Source organism: Chiloscyllium plagiosum, unplaced genomic scaffold (genome assembly GCF_037043375.1).
Source record: "Chiloscyllium plagiosum isolate Xiang-an unplaced genomic scaffold, Cpla_swu_hap1 HiC_scaffold_35, whole genome shotgun sequence".
NCBI lineage: Eukaryota > Metazoa > Chordata > Chondrichthyes > Orectolobiformes > Hemiscylliidae > Chiloscyllium > Chiloscyllium plagiosum.
The window spans coordinates 61,895,913-61,913,669 of record NW_028270173.1 but is presented as its reverse complement, the minus strand read 5'-3'; the positions used below and the strand labels follow the sequence as shown (position 1 = coordinate 61,913,669).

Genomic DNA, 17,757 nt, shown 5'->3' with positions numbered 1-17,757 from the left:
GACCTTATAGAGGTTTAAAATCATGAGGGGCATGGATAGGATAAAGAGATAAAGTCTTTTCCCTGGGGTGGGGGAGTCCAGAACTAGTCGGCATAAGTTTAGGGTGAGAGGGTAAAGATATAAAAGAGACCTAAGGGGCAACTCTTTCACGCAGAGGGTGTTACGTGTACAGAATAAGCTGCCAGAGGAAGTGTTGGAGGCTGGTACAATTGCATCACTTCAGACGCATCTGGATGGGTATATGAATAGGAAGGGTTTGAAGAGATATGGGCCAGGTGCTAGCAAGTGGGACTAGATTGGGTTGGGATATCTGGTTGGCATGGATGAGTTGGACCGAAGGGTCTGTTTCCATGTTGTACATCTCTATGACTCTATGACTTTATGACAGTAAATTAGGTCTTTATGGGAGTCCAGAACTAGAGGGCATAGGTTTAGGATGAAAGGGAAAATATTTAAAAGGACTTAAGGGTCAACTTTTTCATGCAGAGGGTGGTGCGTGTATGGAATGAGCTGTCAGAAGAATTGGTGGAGGCTGGTCCAATTACAACATTTAAAAGACATCTGGATGTGTATATGAATAGGAAGAGTTTAGAGGGGAAAGGCTATCTGCTGTCAAAAGGAACTGGACTAATTTAGGATATCTGTTTTCATGCTGTACATCTATGACTCCTCAGATACCGAAGCATTCCATGTTCAAATTCAACAAGATCCGGACAATATCAAGGCTTGGGCTGACGTTTGGCAATTAACGATTAGGCCACACAAACACTTGGCAACAACTATCTTCAATAAGAGACAACCTAACCACCATCCCTTGATACTCAATGGTGTTAGCATCATGGCTTACCCTACTATCAGCATCCTAGTGATTACCATTGATAATTAACTTGTCTATACTTGCCAAATAAGCAAAGTGGCTACATGAGCAGCTCAGAGGCTAGGAATACTGTGGCAAGTAACTCACCTACAAACTCACCAAAGCCTGTCTCCCGTCTCGAAGGCATGAATCAGGAGTTCAATGGTGCACTCCCAACTTGCCATGTGGATGCAGCTCCAACAACACTTGAGAAGCTTGACACCATTCAGGACAAAGCAGCCCGCTTGATTGATACCACATCAAGTCTCCAGTCCCTCCACCAAAGATGCTCAGCAGCAGCATCATGTACAATTTGGAAGATGCACAGCAGAAATTCTCCAAAGATTCTCAGACAGCACCATAAAAACCAATGACCACTTCCATCTAAATGGAGAAACGCAGCAGGTATATGGGAACACGACTACCTCTAAGATCCATTCTGAGCATCCTGGCCCGGAAATATATTTCCGTTTTCCTTCACTGATGTTTGGTGAAAATCTTTGAATTCCCTCCCTAAGGGTATTGTTTGTCAAACTACAGCATGTGGACTGCAGCAGAAAATGCAACACAGAGGGTGTTGGCTTTAAATGCATGCAGTAGATAAGATGAGCTGGTAGCGTGGATTAAAATTGGCATCCTCATGTTGTGAGCATCACAGAGACATGACGACAAACAGATTAGGGCTGGGAACTAAACATTTAAGGATAGAAAACCTATCCAGAGGACAGACAGATGAGTAGAGGGACGGAGTCACAACGTTAGCAAAAACATGAAATTAAATTGATAGCAAGAAGTGATGTAGGTTCTTGAGGCATAGAAATCTGTGTGGGTAGAGCTGAGGAACTGAAAAGGGAAAAAATTCTGATGAGAGTTATGCGCCGGCCACCAGCAGAAGTCCAGATGTAGGGCAGAAAATAAATCCGGTAATAAAAAAGGCTGGTAAGAAAGGTACCGTTCCAATAATTATAGAGCACTTCAATATGCAGGTGACATTGGGAAAATCAAGTTGATAGCCGATCTGAAGAAAAGGAATTCATTTTGCAAGCAGTATGTCTGATCATCGACAGGGGAACAGGCAATTGGTGATAGGAAAAGTGGCAGATTTGATTAAGATCGTGAGGTGAAGGAATCTTTAGATGGCAGTAAGCATATAACACAATTCGCCCTGCAGTTCGAGAGGGAGAAGCTGGAATCAGAAATAATGGCAATGGAATAAAAGTAACTGCCAAGACATAAGGGAGGAGCTCACCAGAGTTGTTTAGAAATGCAGGGAAGATTGTGAAGCAGTAATCAAAGGAGTTTCTGGAGTTAATTCTGGTGGGCCAGAAAAAATCCATCTCAAGTAGGACTAGTGCGACTGTGAAGCAACAATGGCTACTAAGGAAAGTCAGGGACAGCATAAATTGAAAGAACAGCACACAATGTTATGAAGGTTAGTGGGAAGTGAGAGGATTGGGAAACCTTTAAAAATCAGCAGTGGCCAATCAAAATAGCCAAAAAAGGGGATCAGATAAAATATGATGGCAAACAAGCAAATATCACTTATGAAGCCTGTTCCATTGTACATAGCACAGGGTTGATCAGCAATTACTGGGTTTATTTCTGAAACTTAAACACTAATAATCTGACTTTTGGATTTAAAATTGTCCCCAGTCCATTTACGGATGGTTTGAAGTAAGATCAGGGTCAACTGGGTTGTCTCACTGCCACTCAATAACTTCAGCCTAACGTTCCAAATGGCGAATCGCTTCATTTATAAAAATGGTTCACTAAGTAAAAATACCTGAAACGTATTTGAAAATGCAATGCGTAAAATTCAAAACTTAAATGTAATATTCTTCAGTGACAAAGTTGAAATTGCGAAGACTAATTTGGATTTTTCAAGGTTGTGAAGAGGACATTTTCTGGAATGTGATGCTAGCGCAATTGCTGGGAAGACCCTCTAAATTTATCTTTGAAGAGATAGCATGACGTCATAAACTCTAATAATTTGGATGTTGAGTTAAAATTCTGTTGAACTTATTTAAAGATTATGTAAAATAAGACCAGGTTCAATTGTGTGATCTTAATGTCCCAATGATTCTTAATAATCTCAATTTAGCATGCTTTCATGCGTTAATAAGGGCTTCCCCGAGTAAATAAGTTCAAAGTTCAGTTGTATCTCAGTGCCATTTGAGCAGTCAGTTATTCCATTTGTCATCCTGGTGCATTTATTGCATGATCTGAAGGCTCCAGAACTTGGCATTTGGCGCAATGTTCTCTGATCTGATACAAATCAACACCATGAAATATTAGATTCTGCATTCTCAGGTCTCTGCTTTTTCATTAAAAATTTTACCCAAAGAGTCTAAGAAAGATCAATGAGTAGATAATTTCATTTGTTGGATTGTCAAAGGTTTGGGGTGGTGGACATTTTGGAGGAGGTTTCAGAATGACACATCGACTGAAAGGGTTGAATTAAGTAAAGGGTGACATTAGCTTGCTTTGTGTTTCTTTTTGTTCAGAAGTTTGAGGGCAATGTAATGGATATATCCAAATTTTGAAATATACCTGTTGGAAACACACAAAAACATATTCCAAACTGCATATTTATTTTTATTTGTGCATAGGATGTGGGCATCACTAGCTGGGCCAGCATTGACCATGCCCAGTTATCCCTGAGGTAGTGCTGATGCAGAGCTGCCTTCTTGACCTGCTGAAATTCATTTTTTGGTCGGTCGGTGCACAACTTCATTTGAACACGAGTTCTTGTATCTCGACAGAACTAATCTGAAGCAATTGTAATATATTGATCTGTCAGAATAGTGAGTGGGTTGAATGGAACTTGTAGGCAACTGTTTCCCTCACATACTACAGCTCTTGTCCTTCTATATGATAGTGTTCACAGGTTTGGAAGATGCAGCATAACAGCCGTTGTGAATTTCTGCTGAACGTTGGTTGCATAAGGATCAAATATTTGTGAATGCGGGGTAATCAAGCGGATTTCTTTGTCATGGGTGATGCTGCCAAGCTTTTTGAGTGCAATTGGGATTGTGGGGACAATGTCTTAAGTATCAGAGCTCTGCAATTTAGCAGTGGAAACATGACAGAAGTTCTCACAGAGAAACAGCCCTACAGATAGACTATTTTGATTTCTTACTGGTATGAAATGAAGTGGGAATGTTGTACCGCTATTATAAAGGATGAAATTACGACACATCTGGATAGTAGTAACAGGATAGGTCAGAGTCAGCATGGATTTATGAAGGGGAAATCATGCTTGACTAATCTTCTGGAATTCTTTGAGGATGTAACTCTGAAGATGGACGAGGGAGATCCAATAGATGTAATGTACCTGGACTTTCAGAAAGCTTTTGATAAAGTCCCACATAGGAGGTTAGTGAGCAAAATTAGGGCGCATGGTATTGGGGGCAAAGTACTAACTTGGATTGAAAATTGGTTGGCTGACAGGAAACAAAGAGTAGTGATAAACAGCTCCATTTCGGAATGGCAGGCAGTGACCAGTGGGATACCACAGGGATCAGTGCTGGATCGGCAGCTTTTTACAATATATATTAATGATATAGAAGATGGTATTAATAGTAACATTAGCAAATTTGCTGATGATACTAAGCTGGGTGGCAGGGTAAAATGTGAGGAGGATGTTAGGAGATTACAGGGTGACCTGGACAGGTTAAGTGAGTGGTCACATGCATGGCAGATGCAGTTTCATGTGGATAAATGTATGGTTATCCACTTTGGTGGCAAGAACAGGAAGGCAGATTACACCTAAATGGAATCAATTTAGGTAAAAGGGTAGTACGAAGAGATCTGGGTGTTCTTGTACACCAGTCAATGAAGGTAAGCGTGCCAGTACAGCAGGTAGTGAAGAAGGCTAATAGCATGCTGGCCTTCATGACAAGAGGGATTGAGTATAGAAGCAAAGAGGTTCTTCTGCAGCTATACAGGGCCCTGGTGAGACCACACCTGGAATATTGTGTGCAGTTCTGGTCTCCAAATTTGAGGAAAGACATTCTGGCTATTGAGGGAGTGCAGCGTAGGTTCACGAGGTCAATTCCTGGAATGGCAGGACTACCTTATGCTGAAAGACTGGAGCAACTGGGCTTGAGTTTAGAAAACTGAGAGGGGATCTGATTGAGACATATAAGATTATTAAAGGATTGGACACTCTGGAGGCAGGAAAAAACATGTTTCCACTGATGGGTGAGTCCCGAACCAGAGGACAGAGAACAGCTTAAAAATACGCGGTAGACCATTTAGGACAGAGATGAGGAGAAACTTCTTCACCCAGGGAGTGGTGGCTGTGTGGAATGCTCTGCCCCAGCGGGCAGTGGAGGCCCAGTCTCTGGATTCCTTTAAGAAAGAGTTGGATAGAGCTCTCAACGATAGTGGAATCAAGGGTTATGGAGATAAGGCAGGAACAGGATGCTGATTAAGGATGTTCAGCCATGATCATATTGAATGGTGGTGCAGCTCAAAGGGCAGAATGGCCTACTCCTGCACCTATTGTCTATTATCTATTGTCTATTGATTGTGTGAAAAGTTAGAGAATCTACAGAGTAGCAACAGAGGAGCCTCAAACTTTACAACAGTCCAATATATTTGATGCTCTTTCAGATTACCTGGACAACATTGAGGACAACAGAAAGATCAATATCACTGACAAATGCATTCTGGTAGAGGAAATTATTCCAGTAGGGGAAGAAAAAAAGAATGAAGCAGTTGGAGTGGACAGTATACAGAGGGGGCTTGACACCATTCTCTGCAGCATAATGTGTCCAGATCGCTGTTGCACTGTGTCAGGGTTCAGGACATCTGATCTGATCTGTAAAGGAACTTAGAATGGAAGAGAAAGAGAGCAGTCATCATAGTCCATGTAGGTACTAAAAACATTGTGAAGTGAAGAAAAGCGTGTCTCCACGGTCAGGAAGAGTAGTTCAGTCAAATTAAGAATCATAACTTAAACCTAATAATATCTCAATTATTACCTGAGCCACGAGAGAAGTGTTGGACAAAAAGAACTAGAAAAGCGAATATGTGCCATAAAGACTCATCTGGGTAAATGGCCCTGCCTTGAGGTAACTGCTTCAGGATTGGGGAAGGTTCACAGTTTAATGTATTTCAAACAATTATTTCTAACTTATTGCAGCTTGTCATTCACTCATAGAAATAACGGGCTAATAACTTCCTCTCAGTTCCAAGGGTTTACACCATCTATTTTGCATGTGTTCAGAAGGCGAGCAGGTTGAAGGATTTTAATTTTTAAACAATTTCAATAATGCCATGCATGATTAAGGTGTGTATTTCGATTTATTTATATCACACTGATTAACTTTATATTAAAGCGCACAAGAGGAATGTTGAAATCCCACCTTCAGATCCAGAACGAAATTAGAGACCATGCCAAAATGCTGCAGACGCACGAGCTTGTTGCAATCTGGTGAGTGGTGCATATTTTCTGTTTCTTAACATACTGTAACTAAAGTGATAACTGTTGTGATCCTGTGCCAGGGGAAATGTGGTCTCGCCAGATGTATGACCAGTTAATTGGTAGCAATGACATCGTAGATCTAATAGTTCTTACTACTAACGTGTTATTTTCGTGGATTCAAGATTATTACTTCCCAAAGACACTTCTTTATCAATCCAATGTGTGTCCTTTTAACCACTTCCTGGTACATGGAGATACTAACATTTCTGTCTGCTTAAAGGTTGCTTTCACTTTTGATTGTTTTATTACTCTCAGCTGCCAGAAGCCAAGGACAAAATACTGCACTGAAAAAAAATGCATCTGTAGTTATAGGAGCTATCCATCCGCAGTTCTGCTCAAAAAATATTCCCTTCTGCTTTGCATTTGACCGAAATGTTTTAACTGACAACATAACATGGGCTACAAATTTAAGTTGGAATATTTCGCTGAAGCTGCATGGGGAACATTTAGCTAATTAACCGCTCCTTAACTCCACTGCTCCCAATATTCCTTATCTTGTTACTCAATACTCTGACTGGGGGATGTATTTTAAAAGTCAGCAGAATCTGCAGGAGACTGAGAGGGAGCATGACTGACATAGATCAGAGTGATCCAGAGATTGAGAAGTGAAGGAAATCCATCATTTTACTCTTCACTGTGTCTGGAAACTTTATACTGTTATGGATAATGTGTCTGACTTTTTTTTCTTATTAATGTGAATTACAAACTAATATTTTGCAACAAATTACAGTGACCCAACATACTTAACAGACTCCACCAGTTTTATGCTCCTGCTCTTGAACACCTGCACAAACATGTGTATATATTCAGTGACCCAATCCAAATTCAGATAAGTGCTCCAGACTGGGATGCAATATCCAAAACAAATATTTATAGGAAAGAATCCCTACAGTGTGAAAACAGGCCCTTTGGCCCAACAAGTCCACACCAACCCTCCAAAGAGCTACCCACCCCAGCCCATTCCCCTGCCCTATAGCTTTATATTTTACCCTTGACTAATGCCCTAACCTGCACATCTTTGGATTGTGGGAGCACCCGGAGGAAACCCATGCAGACATAGGGAGAAGTTGCAAGCGCCACACAGATAGTTACCCGAGGCTGGCATCAAACGCGGGCTCCTCAAACTGTGAGGCAGCAGTGCTAACCACAGAGCCATCATGCTGCCCCAAGTTTATATTCCTAAAACAAAACAAATGAAGGAGATATTCCCAACATTAAAATTATCTTGATTCCTATATTGATCTGCCTATCCAGTCTGATTTCCATGTCAGCCCATCTCTTGCTGCAATATTGACTATATCTCACAAGGACTGTGTTGTCGTATGGACCTGTCAGTGTCATGGGTAAAGAGGTAACTTCAAGCGGATAGTAAACTTGTTACAGTTCTGAATCTTCTAATGAGCAAAAGGTTTGATAAGCTAGTAAATGATTTGATGCAGAACTTGCACTTGAATAGTTTCTCCCTTGTCTGAATGTGTGTGTGTGTATGTGTGTACGTGCGCGCGTGCGTGGAGATTTCTGTTTTGTAAGAACGATTTTTCACACACCTCACACATGAAAGATATCTCCATGGTGTGAGTGCAAAAGTATGTTTGATGATTGCAAGATTGATTTGTCATTCACCTCGCATGTGAATTGCTTAATTCTTGAGTGAATGGGCCAGTCACTCATCAGGCCTGATAACTGTGCAATGTATTTCTTACATGTCTCACATTTGAATGGCATACACCAGTATGAATACATCGATGATTCATGACAGGGATATAATACCTCACTCACACACCTCACACTTGAATCATTTCTCTTTGATGAAGCTGTCCTTACATTAACACTTGAACAGTAGGTGCATCTTGTGTCAAGACATCATGTGAGGCTGAGAAGACCTCCTCACATTTTCATACTTGAAAAGACTGTCATTTGTAGGACTGAATCAGTGGTTAATAACTCTCAATGAATGTTTGAAGCTATCACCGCACTTGGAGCCACTCACATTCCTTCCCAACCATATCCTGACTGATCACCCACAGAAAATCACTGGAAAAGTTGTTTCTCGTGAAAAGCTAATATGACTGACCAGTCTCAGATTTGATCAGACATCATAGCTGTCCGACCATAAGTTCTTTGGAAGCAGAATTAGGCTATTCAGTCCATTGAGTCAGTTCCGCCATTTGACTATGCTCCTCACCCCATTTCCTGCCTTCACTACATATCCTTTCAAACCATTATGAATTAAAGATCTGTCTAACACCTCCTTAAATTTATTCACTGTCCCAGCAGCCACTGCACTTTGGAGTAACAAATTTCACAGATTCACAGTCCATTGGGAGAATTTTTTTCTCTTCAATTCTGTTTTAAATTTGCTACGCCTTATCCTAAGACTATGGCCTCTCATCCTAGAATGCCCTACAAGAGGAAGCATCCACTCCACATTTATTTTATCCACATTTTTTATCATTTCAATACCTGAATTTGATCTCCCCTCAGTGTTCTTCACCAGACTGATTCCAGACGATGGTTTCATTGCCCGACCTTCTCTGTGTTGAGATGCGATGGGACTGGATGTCTTCCCACAGTTGTACAGTTGGGCGTTGCTCAGGATCCATCTGCAGCATCTGTCCTCTCTGTATTCTCTATTATGGTGCAATCGTTCTGTAAAACAAGAAAGGGAAACATTATTTACTACAACTTCCTCTCCTTTACTGATGGGGCTAAATCCTCAGATATGGACTGTTCCACAGATTGTTTGTCACTTCACTACTGCACATCTCTCTTTCCAGCAGGGTCATTGGATAGTGATCAGGAGCAGACAATTATGAAATTTCTCTCCTTTGTGTTAATATAAGTGAAGAGAACACATGGCCCAGAGGGAGTTAAAACCGAAGAAAATATTGCTTCAGTGCCGCTGAATGAAGGCTTCTGATTGATCCAGTAAAATTAGATACACTGCATTCACTCACACTGCACAACCCAAATTTGACAATCAGCCACAACACGAGGCAAATCTATCAAATCAAAACTCAGGTTTTGTGGGAAAGGCTGAGGCCTCCAGGTAAAATTTACAAAACAGTCATTTAAATACATTTCAAACCTTATGTCTCCAGGTATGGCAGCTGATTTGCTGTGGAACTGGATGAACAATCCAGAAATTTCAAATCCAATCACAAAAAGTTCCATACAAAAAGATTACTGATAGAAACAGGTCATTTGCCCAGTTGGCATTTATGTTTCACATGACCCTCCTCTCACATTTCTTCATCTCACACTATCAGCAGATCTTTCTCCTTCACGTGTTTATCCAGTTTCACTAAAAGAGTTCTTTGCTCTTCACCTGAACCGTTCCATGTTGGAAAGGTGAATTTAATCAATTTTGGAATTTGTAGAATATAATCAAATAAAAACATGAAAACTTCAGCTTATCCTTATAACCTAAATACAGTCACTTAGGAAAGAGAATCTACTAGACATGCCTCGTCTCCTCAATATTTAACTCCAGGGCCACATCATGTGGTTGACCTGGAATTGCCCTTTGAGGTGGCTGAGCAAACAATGGTGAACTACGAAGTCCAGTATCAACAAATCTCTGTTAGCACTGCCCCTACAAAAAATCAGCTCCCCCTCAGTACGATCCCTCCAAGGAGTTCTCATTCTGTATTGCCTCTCCAAGTAGCAGCTCTCCCTTGGCACTGCTCCTTCATGAGGCAGCTCTCCCTCATGACTGCCTCTCCAAAATCCAGGTCTGCATCAGAACTGCATTCCAAGGAGTTTGGCAACACCTCAGTTTTAAAATTCTAATTAAGTTTTCACTCCTCCCTTGATTTCCTCAAGCCTTACAAACCTGCATAATCACCACATTCTTCAACTTACGGCCTCTTGAGAATTCCAATTTTAATTGCTTCACCATTTGTTGCTGTTGAAATTAGGGGCCACCTGAAACTTGTATTAACTCAGATTCCCATATTTGGCATTTCCTGTGCCACCTAAACCTCATTTAACTGTGTCACATTTGTGACTAGCATTTCACAAAAACAAACATTTATGAAAACAGAAGACAGGTCATAAGAATCATCAATGTCATGACTCGTTCACCACCCTATTTCATGATCAATGCAGTGCATTGAGAATAAGACAATTTTGTTCTGAGAAGGAATGAAATCCAACCTTTAAGGAGATGACAGCTATCTGGTTATGAGCAGCCGTCCTATAACCATTGGTCCAAGAGAGGTTAGACAGGTGATTGACATAGCACTGAAGATCGGACCCCAAAACAACATATATTTACTGGGACAGCAGGTTGGAATGGGAAAGCAGGTCCAGGGACCGTGCCACATCATCTCATTGTGGAAAGACTAGGAATTACCCCACGTCAACCTGAGGTAAGAACAAAAACTGTTACTCTGAGATTACAAAAGACTACCAAAGGTCAACATAAAATGGCTGAAGACCACTGGGAGTGCTCCACTTCTACTGCTCCAATCTACAGAACAGTTCTGCAATGGGTAAAGGAGTCTCATCTGTTGCAACTAGTATACTTGCTTTCTATGTCTCAAACTTGCTTTGTCTTGTGCCTATATCATAGCTCAGGTACCAGATCTAAACTGCTGCTTTTCAATAAACGATGACAAAAATAGTAAATATGACCAAACACTAAGCTCCAGAGGTAGATTTTAAGGAGTGTCTTGCAGGATGACAGAGAAGTATAGGAAAGGATTTCCAAAGCTGAAGACCAGGTCAGGTGAACTCATGGCCAGCAATGGTGCAAAGATTAAAGTCACAAATCTGCAGATCAAAACTTGAGGGAAATGGGAAGGAGGGGGAGGAATACCACAGAGGGCCATGGCTATCAATAACATTTGTTCAGAGGTCACAGTCACATTTCTTAATTAGGTACTACGCCAGATGTGAGCATTACAAAACTAAGGGTGGGGGGAGGGGTAACAGCAGAAGAATCTCTCAGGTAGGATGTTAAGCTAAAGCCCTACCTGCATTATTGTGGATGGAAAAGATCCCCTAGCTGTAGTTTGAAAAACAACAGGGGGTTATCACTAGTATCCTTGTGAACATTAATCATTCAATCAAAGAAATAATTCTCTAGTCATGATCACATTGCTGTTTCAGAGAGCTTGCTGTGCACACACTGGCCACTGTATTTCTCAAAATAGTGACGACACTTGAGAGAACTTAACTGGCTGCAAAATGCAATAGAACACCAAAGGTGGTGGGAGATCTCAGAGGAATTTGTAAAGACAGGCAACATTCAAATTCAATACACAGCGAGAACTGATCAGTCAGAGTTCGCTGATATAACAACCAATTCCCAACACACAAACAGAATGCAACAAGAAATCAGTATGATTCGCCAGAGCCTCTGCAGATCCGGGATAATTACACCTAACCTTCTCACATTCAGGAATGAGTCACCTGTAAAAGTCAGGCTGGAAACCAGACAGAATTGTTTCCAATGAACACACTCAATATCCAACACACAGCTCCAGTCAAACAGTTCAACACAAAGCACCGAGTAAACAGCTCTCTCAGCTGGATCTTCTTTTACAGCATAAGGGACACTTCCACCCCTGACTGCCCACAGAATAGTCAGACTGCCTGAAGATTGGTGTGGATATTTGGGGATACAATTTGTGTAAAAGCTGCTCCTTCACTCACCATCTCCTCCTTTGTTTTTCAGTTCCTATTGTTATACTATGACTTTAAGAGGTCAATCAGAGCAGGACTTATACACTTAATGTGCAAGGTCTTAGCCTGCTGGACACACTTTCCTCATGCCTGAAGAAGGGCTTATGCCCGAAACGTTGATTCTCCTGTTCCCTGGATGCTGCCTGACCTGCTGCGCTTTTCCAGCAAGGTAGCCTAGACCCGACTTTCTGACCCAAAGATCACAATCAGTAAGCACAGACAAACACCACCTCCACGAAAATCCTCAGCAGTTGTTCCCCAGCAATACTGTTGTGACAGATGTTATAGCAATCGGATTTGTCGCGAACGTGAATGTGCTTGATGGATAATTACACTGACTGTGTGAAAGCCTTGTCACAAACACTGCAACTGAAGAGTTTCTCCCCTGTGTGAATCCCATGGTGAATCCCATGAATGGTTAAAGATACCAAAAGCATTCCATGATAAACGTTTCAATCCCCTGTGTGGATCCTCCGATGGAACAGGAGGTTCCATGACCTCGTGAATGATTTGTTGCACACATCACATTTGAATGGTTTCTCCCCTGTATGACTGCGTTGGTGTATATGGAAGCTTGATGACACTTCACATGTGAATGGCTTCTCCCCTGTATGGATCCTTTGGTGAAGCAAGAGCCTTGTTGAGTCGGAGAATGATCTGTCACACAACTTACACTTGAAATGTTTCTCCCTTGTGTGGGTACTTTGGTGTGCGCGGAGATTTCCTGACTGCGAGAATGATTTGCTACACATTTCACATCTGTATGGTTTCTCTCCTGTGTGAATGAGTTGGTGTACACAGAAGCTTGATGACATCGAGAATGCCTTGTCACATACCTTGCATCTGAATGGTTTCTCTCCTGTGTGAATACGATGGTGTTCGTTGAGGCTTGATGACATCGAGAATGATTTATTACACACCTCACATGTGAATGGTTTCTCCCCTGTGTGGACTCTCTGGTGAAGCAGAAGCCTTGTTGAGCCAGAGAATGATCTGTCACAAATGCTACATTTGAACAGTTTCTCCCCTGTGTGGGTGCATCGGTATGCACGGAGATTTCCTGACTGCGAAAATGATTTGTTACACACTTCACATCTGGATGGTTTCTCCCCTGTGTGAATGCGTTGATGTCTGCAGAGATCTGATGATGACAAGAATGACTTCTCACACAGTTTGCACATAAACGGTCTCTCTCCTGTATGAATGCGTTGGTGTATACGAAGATCTGATGACAATGAGAATGATTCGTTGCACACTTCACACATAAATGGTTTCTCCCCTGTGTCAATGCGTTGGTGTCTGTGGAAGGTCGACAAGTCGGAGAAAGATTTGAAACACACCTCACACCGGAATGGTTTCTCCCCTGTGTGAACACGTTGGTGCACGAGGAGTGTTGATGACTGTGAGAATGACTTGCCACACACCTCACACTTGAATGGTTTCTCCCCTGTGTGAATGGGCCAGTGATTCACAAGGCCCGATAACCGGGCAAACCTCTGATCACATTCTTCACATTTGAACGGCTTCTCTCCTGTGTGAATGCGTCGGTGAGTCACAAGCATTGATGACTGCTCAAAAGTTTGATCACGCTCCTCACAATTGAATGGTTTCTTTTCCATGTAGCTTTCCTTGTGTTACAGTTACTCTGCAGATGTACCTTGTGTTTAAGAAATTCTGAGTCTATGGAGCCCTTCTCACACACCTCACCTTTGATCAGCCTCACCTTCAGATAGGAGTCAGTACCTCATGCAACTTAGTTGACTTGGCATCCACTCACATTTCTTCCCAGCCTCCAGTCGGCCCACAGATGAATGTTCAGAGAAGTTGGTTCTCCTGGAAGGCTCCACCTCACCGATCAGTTTCAGATCTGATAATATGTCAAAGCTCCCGTGACCACTCTGATTTCCAGAAGATGGTTGCACTGCTCACCCTTCTCTGTCTTGAGCAATGCTGCAGAGAGACGGTAATAAAGTAATTAACTAAGCAGAGATGGCTGGGCAGGTGATGTGCTGTAGCTGTATGATGTGGGAGATGGCTGTTCCCATTGTGAATGGCAGTGACCACATCTGCAGCAAGTGTTGGTTTCTGGAAGAACTCCGGCTCAAGAGTTAATGATCTGGAATCTGAGCTTCAAACACTGCGGCGCATCCGGGAGGGGGAGAGTTACCTGGACGCTTTGTTTCAGGAGGCAGTCACACCTGTGAGATTAAGTAATTCACATTCAGTTAGTGATCAGGGACATCAGAGTGTGACTGTAAGTGAGGCAGGTAGGGGGAACCTTAGTTCAGGAGTGCAGGAGCCTCAGCCCTTGACCTTGTCCAACAGGTATGAGATTCTTGCTCCCTGTACAGATGAGGAAAAGGGCTCTGGACAGGATGAGCCAGCTGACCATGGCACCATGGTGCAGAAGGCCATTCAAAAGGGGGGAGCAAAAAGACAAGTAGTTGTTACAGGGGATTCCATAATTAGAGGGACAGATAGAATCCTATGCAAGCCGGATCGGGAGTCTCGCATGGTGTGTTGCCTGCCCAGTGCCAGGGTGCGGGACATCTCCGACCGACTTGGAAAGATATTGGAGCGGGAGGGGGAGGATCCAGTTGTTCTGGTCCATTTTGGGGCTAACAACATAGGCAAAGCTAGGGTGGAGGACCTGTTTGGGGACTATCAAGCACTAGGAAGGAAATTGAAGTACAGGTCCTCAAGGGTCATAATCTCCGAATTACTGCCCGAGCCACGTGCCAATTGGCATAGGGATAAGAAAATTAGGGAAGTAAACACATGGCTAAGGGATTGGTGTGGAAAAGAGGGATTCCACTTTATGGGGCATTGGCATCAGTTTTGGAACCGGGGGAATCTGTAACGTTGGGACGTTCTCCACCTGAACCGATCTGGTACCAATGTTCTAGCAAAGAGGATAAATAGGGTGGTCAGTAGGACTTTAAACTTCTGAGTTGGGGGGAAGGGAAAGTGAAAGCGAACAGGGAGTATGGAGTTAAATGGAAAGATAAGCAGGAGGATAACATGTATGCAGGTGGATTTAAGCTTGAGGCAGACTAGGAATGCAACAAAAAGGAAGGATAACTTAGGACATCTTATGACTTCCAATATCTCTAATGATAAGAAAGTTAGCATTAAGGCCTGAATGCTCATAGCATTCGTAACAAAGTAGATGAATTAACGGCACAGATCATCGTGAATGATTATGATGTGGTAGGCATCACAGAGACATGGCTGCAGGGGGTTCAAGACTGGCAGTTAAACATCCGATGATTTACAACTTATCGAAAAGACAGGGAGGTGGGCAGAGGGGGCGGGGTGGTTTTGTTAGTTAAGAACAAAATTAAATCTATGGCACTGAACGACATAGGGTCGGATGATGTGGAGTCTGTGTGGGTGGAATTGAGGAACCACAAAGGCAAAAAAACCATAATGGGAGTTATGTACAGACCTCCTAACAGTGGTCAGGACCTGAGGCGCAACATGTACCGGGAAATAGAAAAGGCATGTCAGAAAGGCAAGGTCACGGTGATCATGGGGGACTTCAATATGCAGGTGGACTGGGTAAATAATGTAGCCAGTGGATCCAAAGAAAAGGAATTTATGGAATGCTTACAGGTTGGCCTTTTGGAACAGCTTGTCATGGAGCCCACAAGGGAGCAGGCTATTCTGGACCTAGTGCTATGTAATTAACCAGACTTTATAAAAGATCTTAAAGTAAGGGAACACTTAGGAAGCAGCGATCATAATATGGTAGAGTTCAGTCTGCAGTTTGAAAGAGAGAAGGCAAAATCGGATGTAATGGTGTTACAGTTAAATAAAGGTAATTACGAGGGCATGAGAGAGGAACTGACGAACATTGACTGGAAGCAGAGCCTAGCAGGGAAGACAGTAGAGGAAAAATGGTAGAGTTTGTAGGTATAATTGAGGACACTGTACAGAGGTTCATCCCAAAGAAAAGAAAGATTATCCGGGGAGGGATTAGACAGCCACGGCTGACAAAAGAAGTCAGGGAATGTATCAAAGAAAAAAAGAGATCCTATAAAGTGGCCAAGAGCACTGGAAAATCAGAAGATTGGGAAGGCTACAAAAACAAACAGAGGATAACAAAGAGAGAAATAAGGAAGGAGAGGATCAAATATGAAGGTAGGCTAGCCAGTAATATTAGAAATGATAGTAAAAGTTTCTTTCAATACATAAGAAACAAACGACAGGCAAAAGTAGACATTGGGCCACTTCAAACTGATGCTGGAAGGCTAGTGATGGGAGATAAGGAAATGGCTGGAGAACTTAATAAGTACTTTGCGTCAGTCTTCACAGTGGCACACATGAGTAATATCCCAACGATTAAAGGGAGTCGGGGGCTGAGTTGAGTATGGTTGCCATTACAAAAGAGCTATTGCTAGAAAAGCTAAAAGGTCTTAAAATTGATAAATCTCCTGGCCCCGATGGGCTACACCCTAGAGTTCTGAGGGAGGTGGCTGAGGAAATAGCGGAGACGTTGGTTGAGACCTTTCAAAAGTCACTGGAGTCAGGGAAAGTCCCGGAATATTGGAAGATCGCTGTTGTAACCCCCTTGTTCAAGAAAGGATCAAGACAAAAGATGGAAAATTATAGGCCAATTAACCTAACTGCGGTTGTTGGCAAAATTCTAGAATCCATCGTTAAGGATGAGGTTTCTAAATTCTTGGAAGAGCAGGGTCGGATTAGAACAAGTCAACATGGATTTAGTAAGGGGAGGTCGTGCCTGACAAAGCTGTTAGAATTCTTTGAAGAGGTGACAAGTAGGTTAGACCAGGGAAACCCAGTGGATGTGATCTATCTAGACTTCCAAAAGGCCTTTGATAAGGTGCCACACGGGAGGCTGCTGAGTAAGGTGAGGGCCCATGGTGTTCGAGGTGAGCTACTGGCATGAATTGAGGATTGGCTGTCTGACAGAAGGCAGAAAGTTGGGATAAAAGGTTCTTTTTTGGAATGGCAGCCGGTGACAAGTGGTGTCCCACAGGGTTCAGTATTGGGGCCACAGCTCTTCACGTTACATATTAATGATCTGGATGAAGGGACTGGGGGCATTCTAGTGAAGTTTGCCGATGATACGAAGTTAGGTGGACAGGCAGGTAGTACTGAGGAAGTGGGGAGGCTGCAGAAGGATCTAGACAGTTTGGGAAAGTGGTCCAGGAAATGGCTGATGAAATTCAACGTGAGCAAATGTGAGGTGTTTGGAAAAAAGAATACAAGCATGGACTACTTTCTAAACAGTGAGAAAATTCATAAAGCCAAAGTACAAAGGGATCTGGGAGTGCTAGTCGAGGATTCTCTAAAGGTAAACATGCAAGTTGAATCCGTGATTAAGAAAGCGAATGCAATGTTGTCATTTGTCTCAAGAGGGTTGGAATATAAAAGCAGCGATGTGCCTTTATAAAGCTCTGGTTAGGCCCCATTTGGAGTACTGTGTCCAGTTTTGGGCCCCACACCTCAGGAGGGACATACTGGCACTGGAGCGTGTCCAGCGGAGATTCACACGGATGATCCCTGGAATGGCAGGTCTAACATACAAGGAACGGCTGAGGATCCTGGGATTGTATTTCATTGGAGTTTAGAAGGTTAAGGGGAGATCTAATAGAAACTTACAAGATAATACATGGCTTGGAAAGAGTGGACGCTAAGAAATTGTTTCCGTTAGGCGAACAGACTAGGACCCGTGGGCACAGCCTTAGAATTA

At 42.6% G+C, this 17,757-nt stretch overlaps 1 protein-coding gene and 1 long non-coding RNA gene across 2 annotated transcripts in view; both read right to left on the bottom strand.

Moving 5' to 3' along the window:
- Positions 1 to 17,757, bottom strand: part of LOC148141043 (uncharacterized) — a 93,951-nt gene that overhangs the window by 18,941 nt on the left and 57,253 nt on the right. The window contains exon 2 of the long non-coding RNA XR_015753121.1: positions 8,811 to 8,996. This is a non-coding gene — a long non-coding RNA (uncharacterized LOC148141043). The remainder of the gene's footprint in view (positions 1 to 8,810; positions 8,997 to 17,757) is intronic.
- Positions 12,317 to 14,208, bottom strand: LOC122541605 (uncharacterized). The gene has a single exon (XM_087978933.1). The coding sequence runs from the start codon at positions 13,655 to 13,657 to the stop codon at positions 12,491 to 12,493; it is 1,167 nt and encodes a 388-aa protein (XP_087835059.1). The 5' UTR covers positions 13,658 to 14,208; the 3' UTR covers positions 12,317 to 12,490.

Bases quoted from the DNA above. Each gene is read 5' to 3' on its own strand.
- LOC122541605 (XM_087978933.1), bottom strand. From the start codon at position 13,657: ATGGAAAAGAAACCATTCAATTGTGAGGAGCGTGATCAAACTTTTGAG.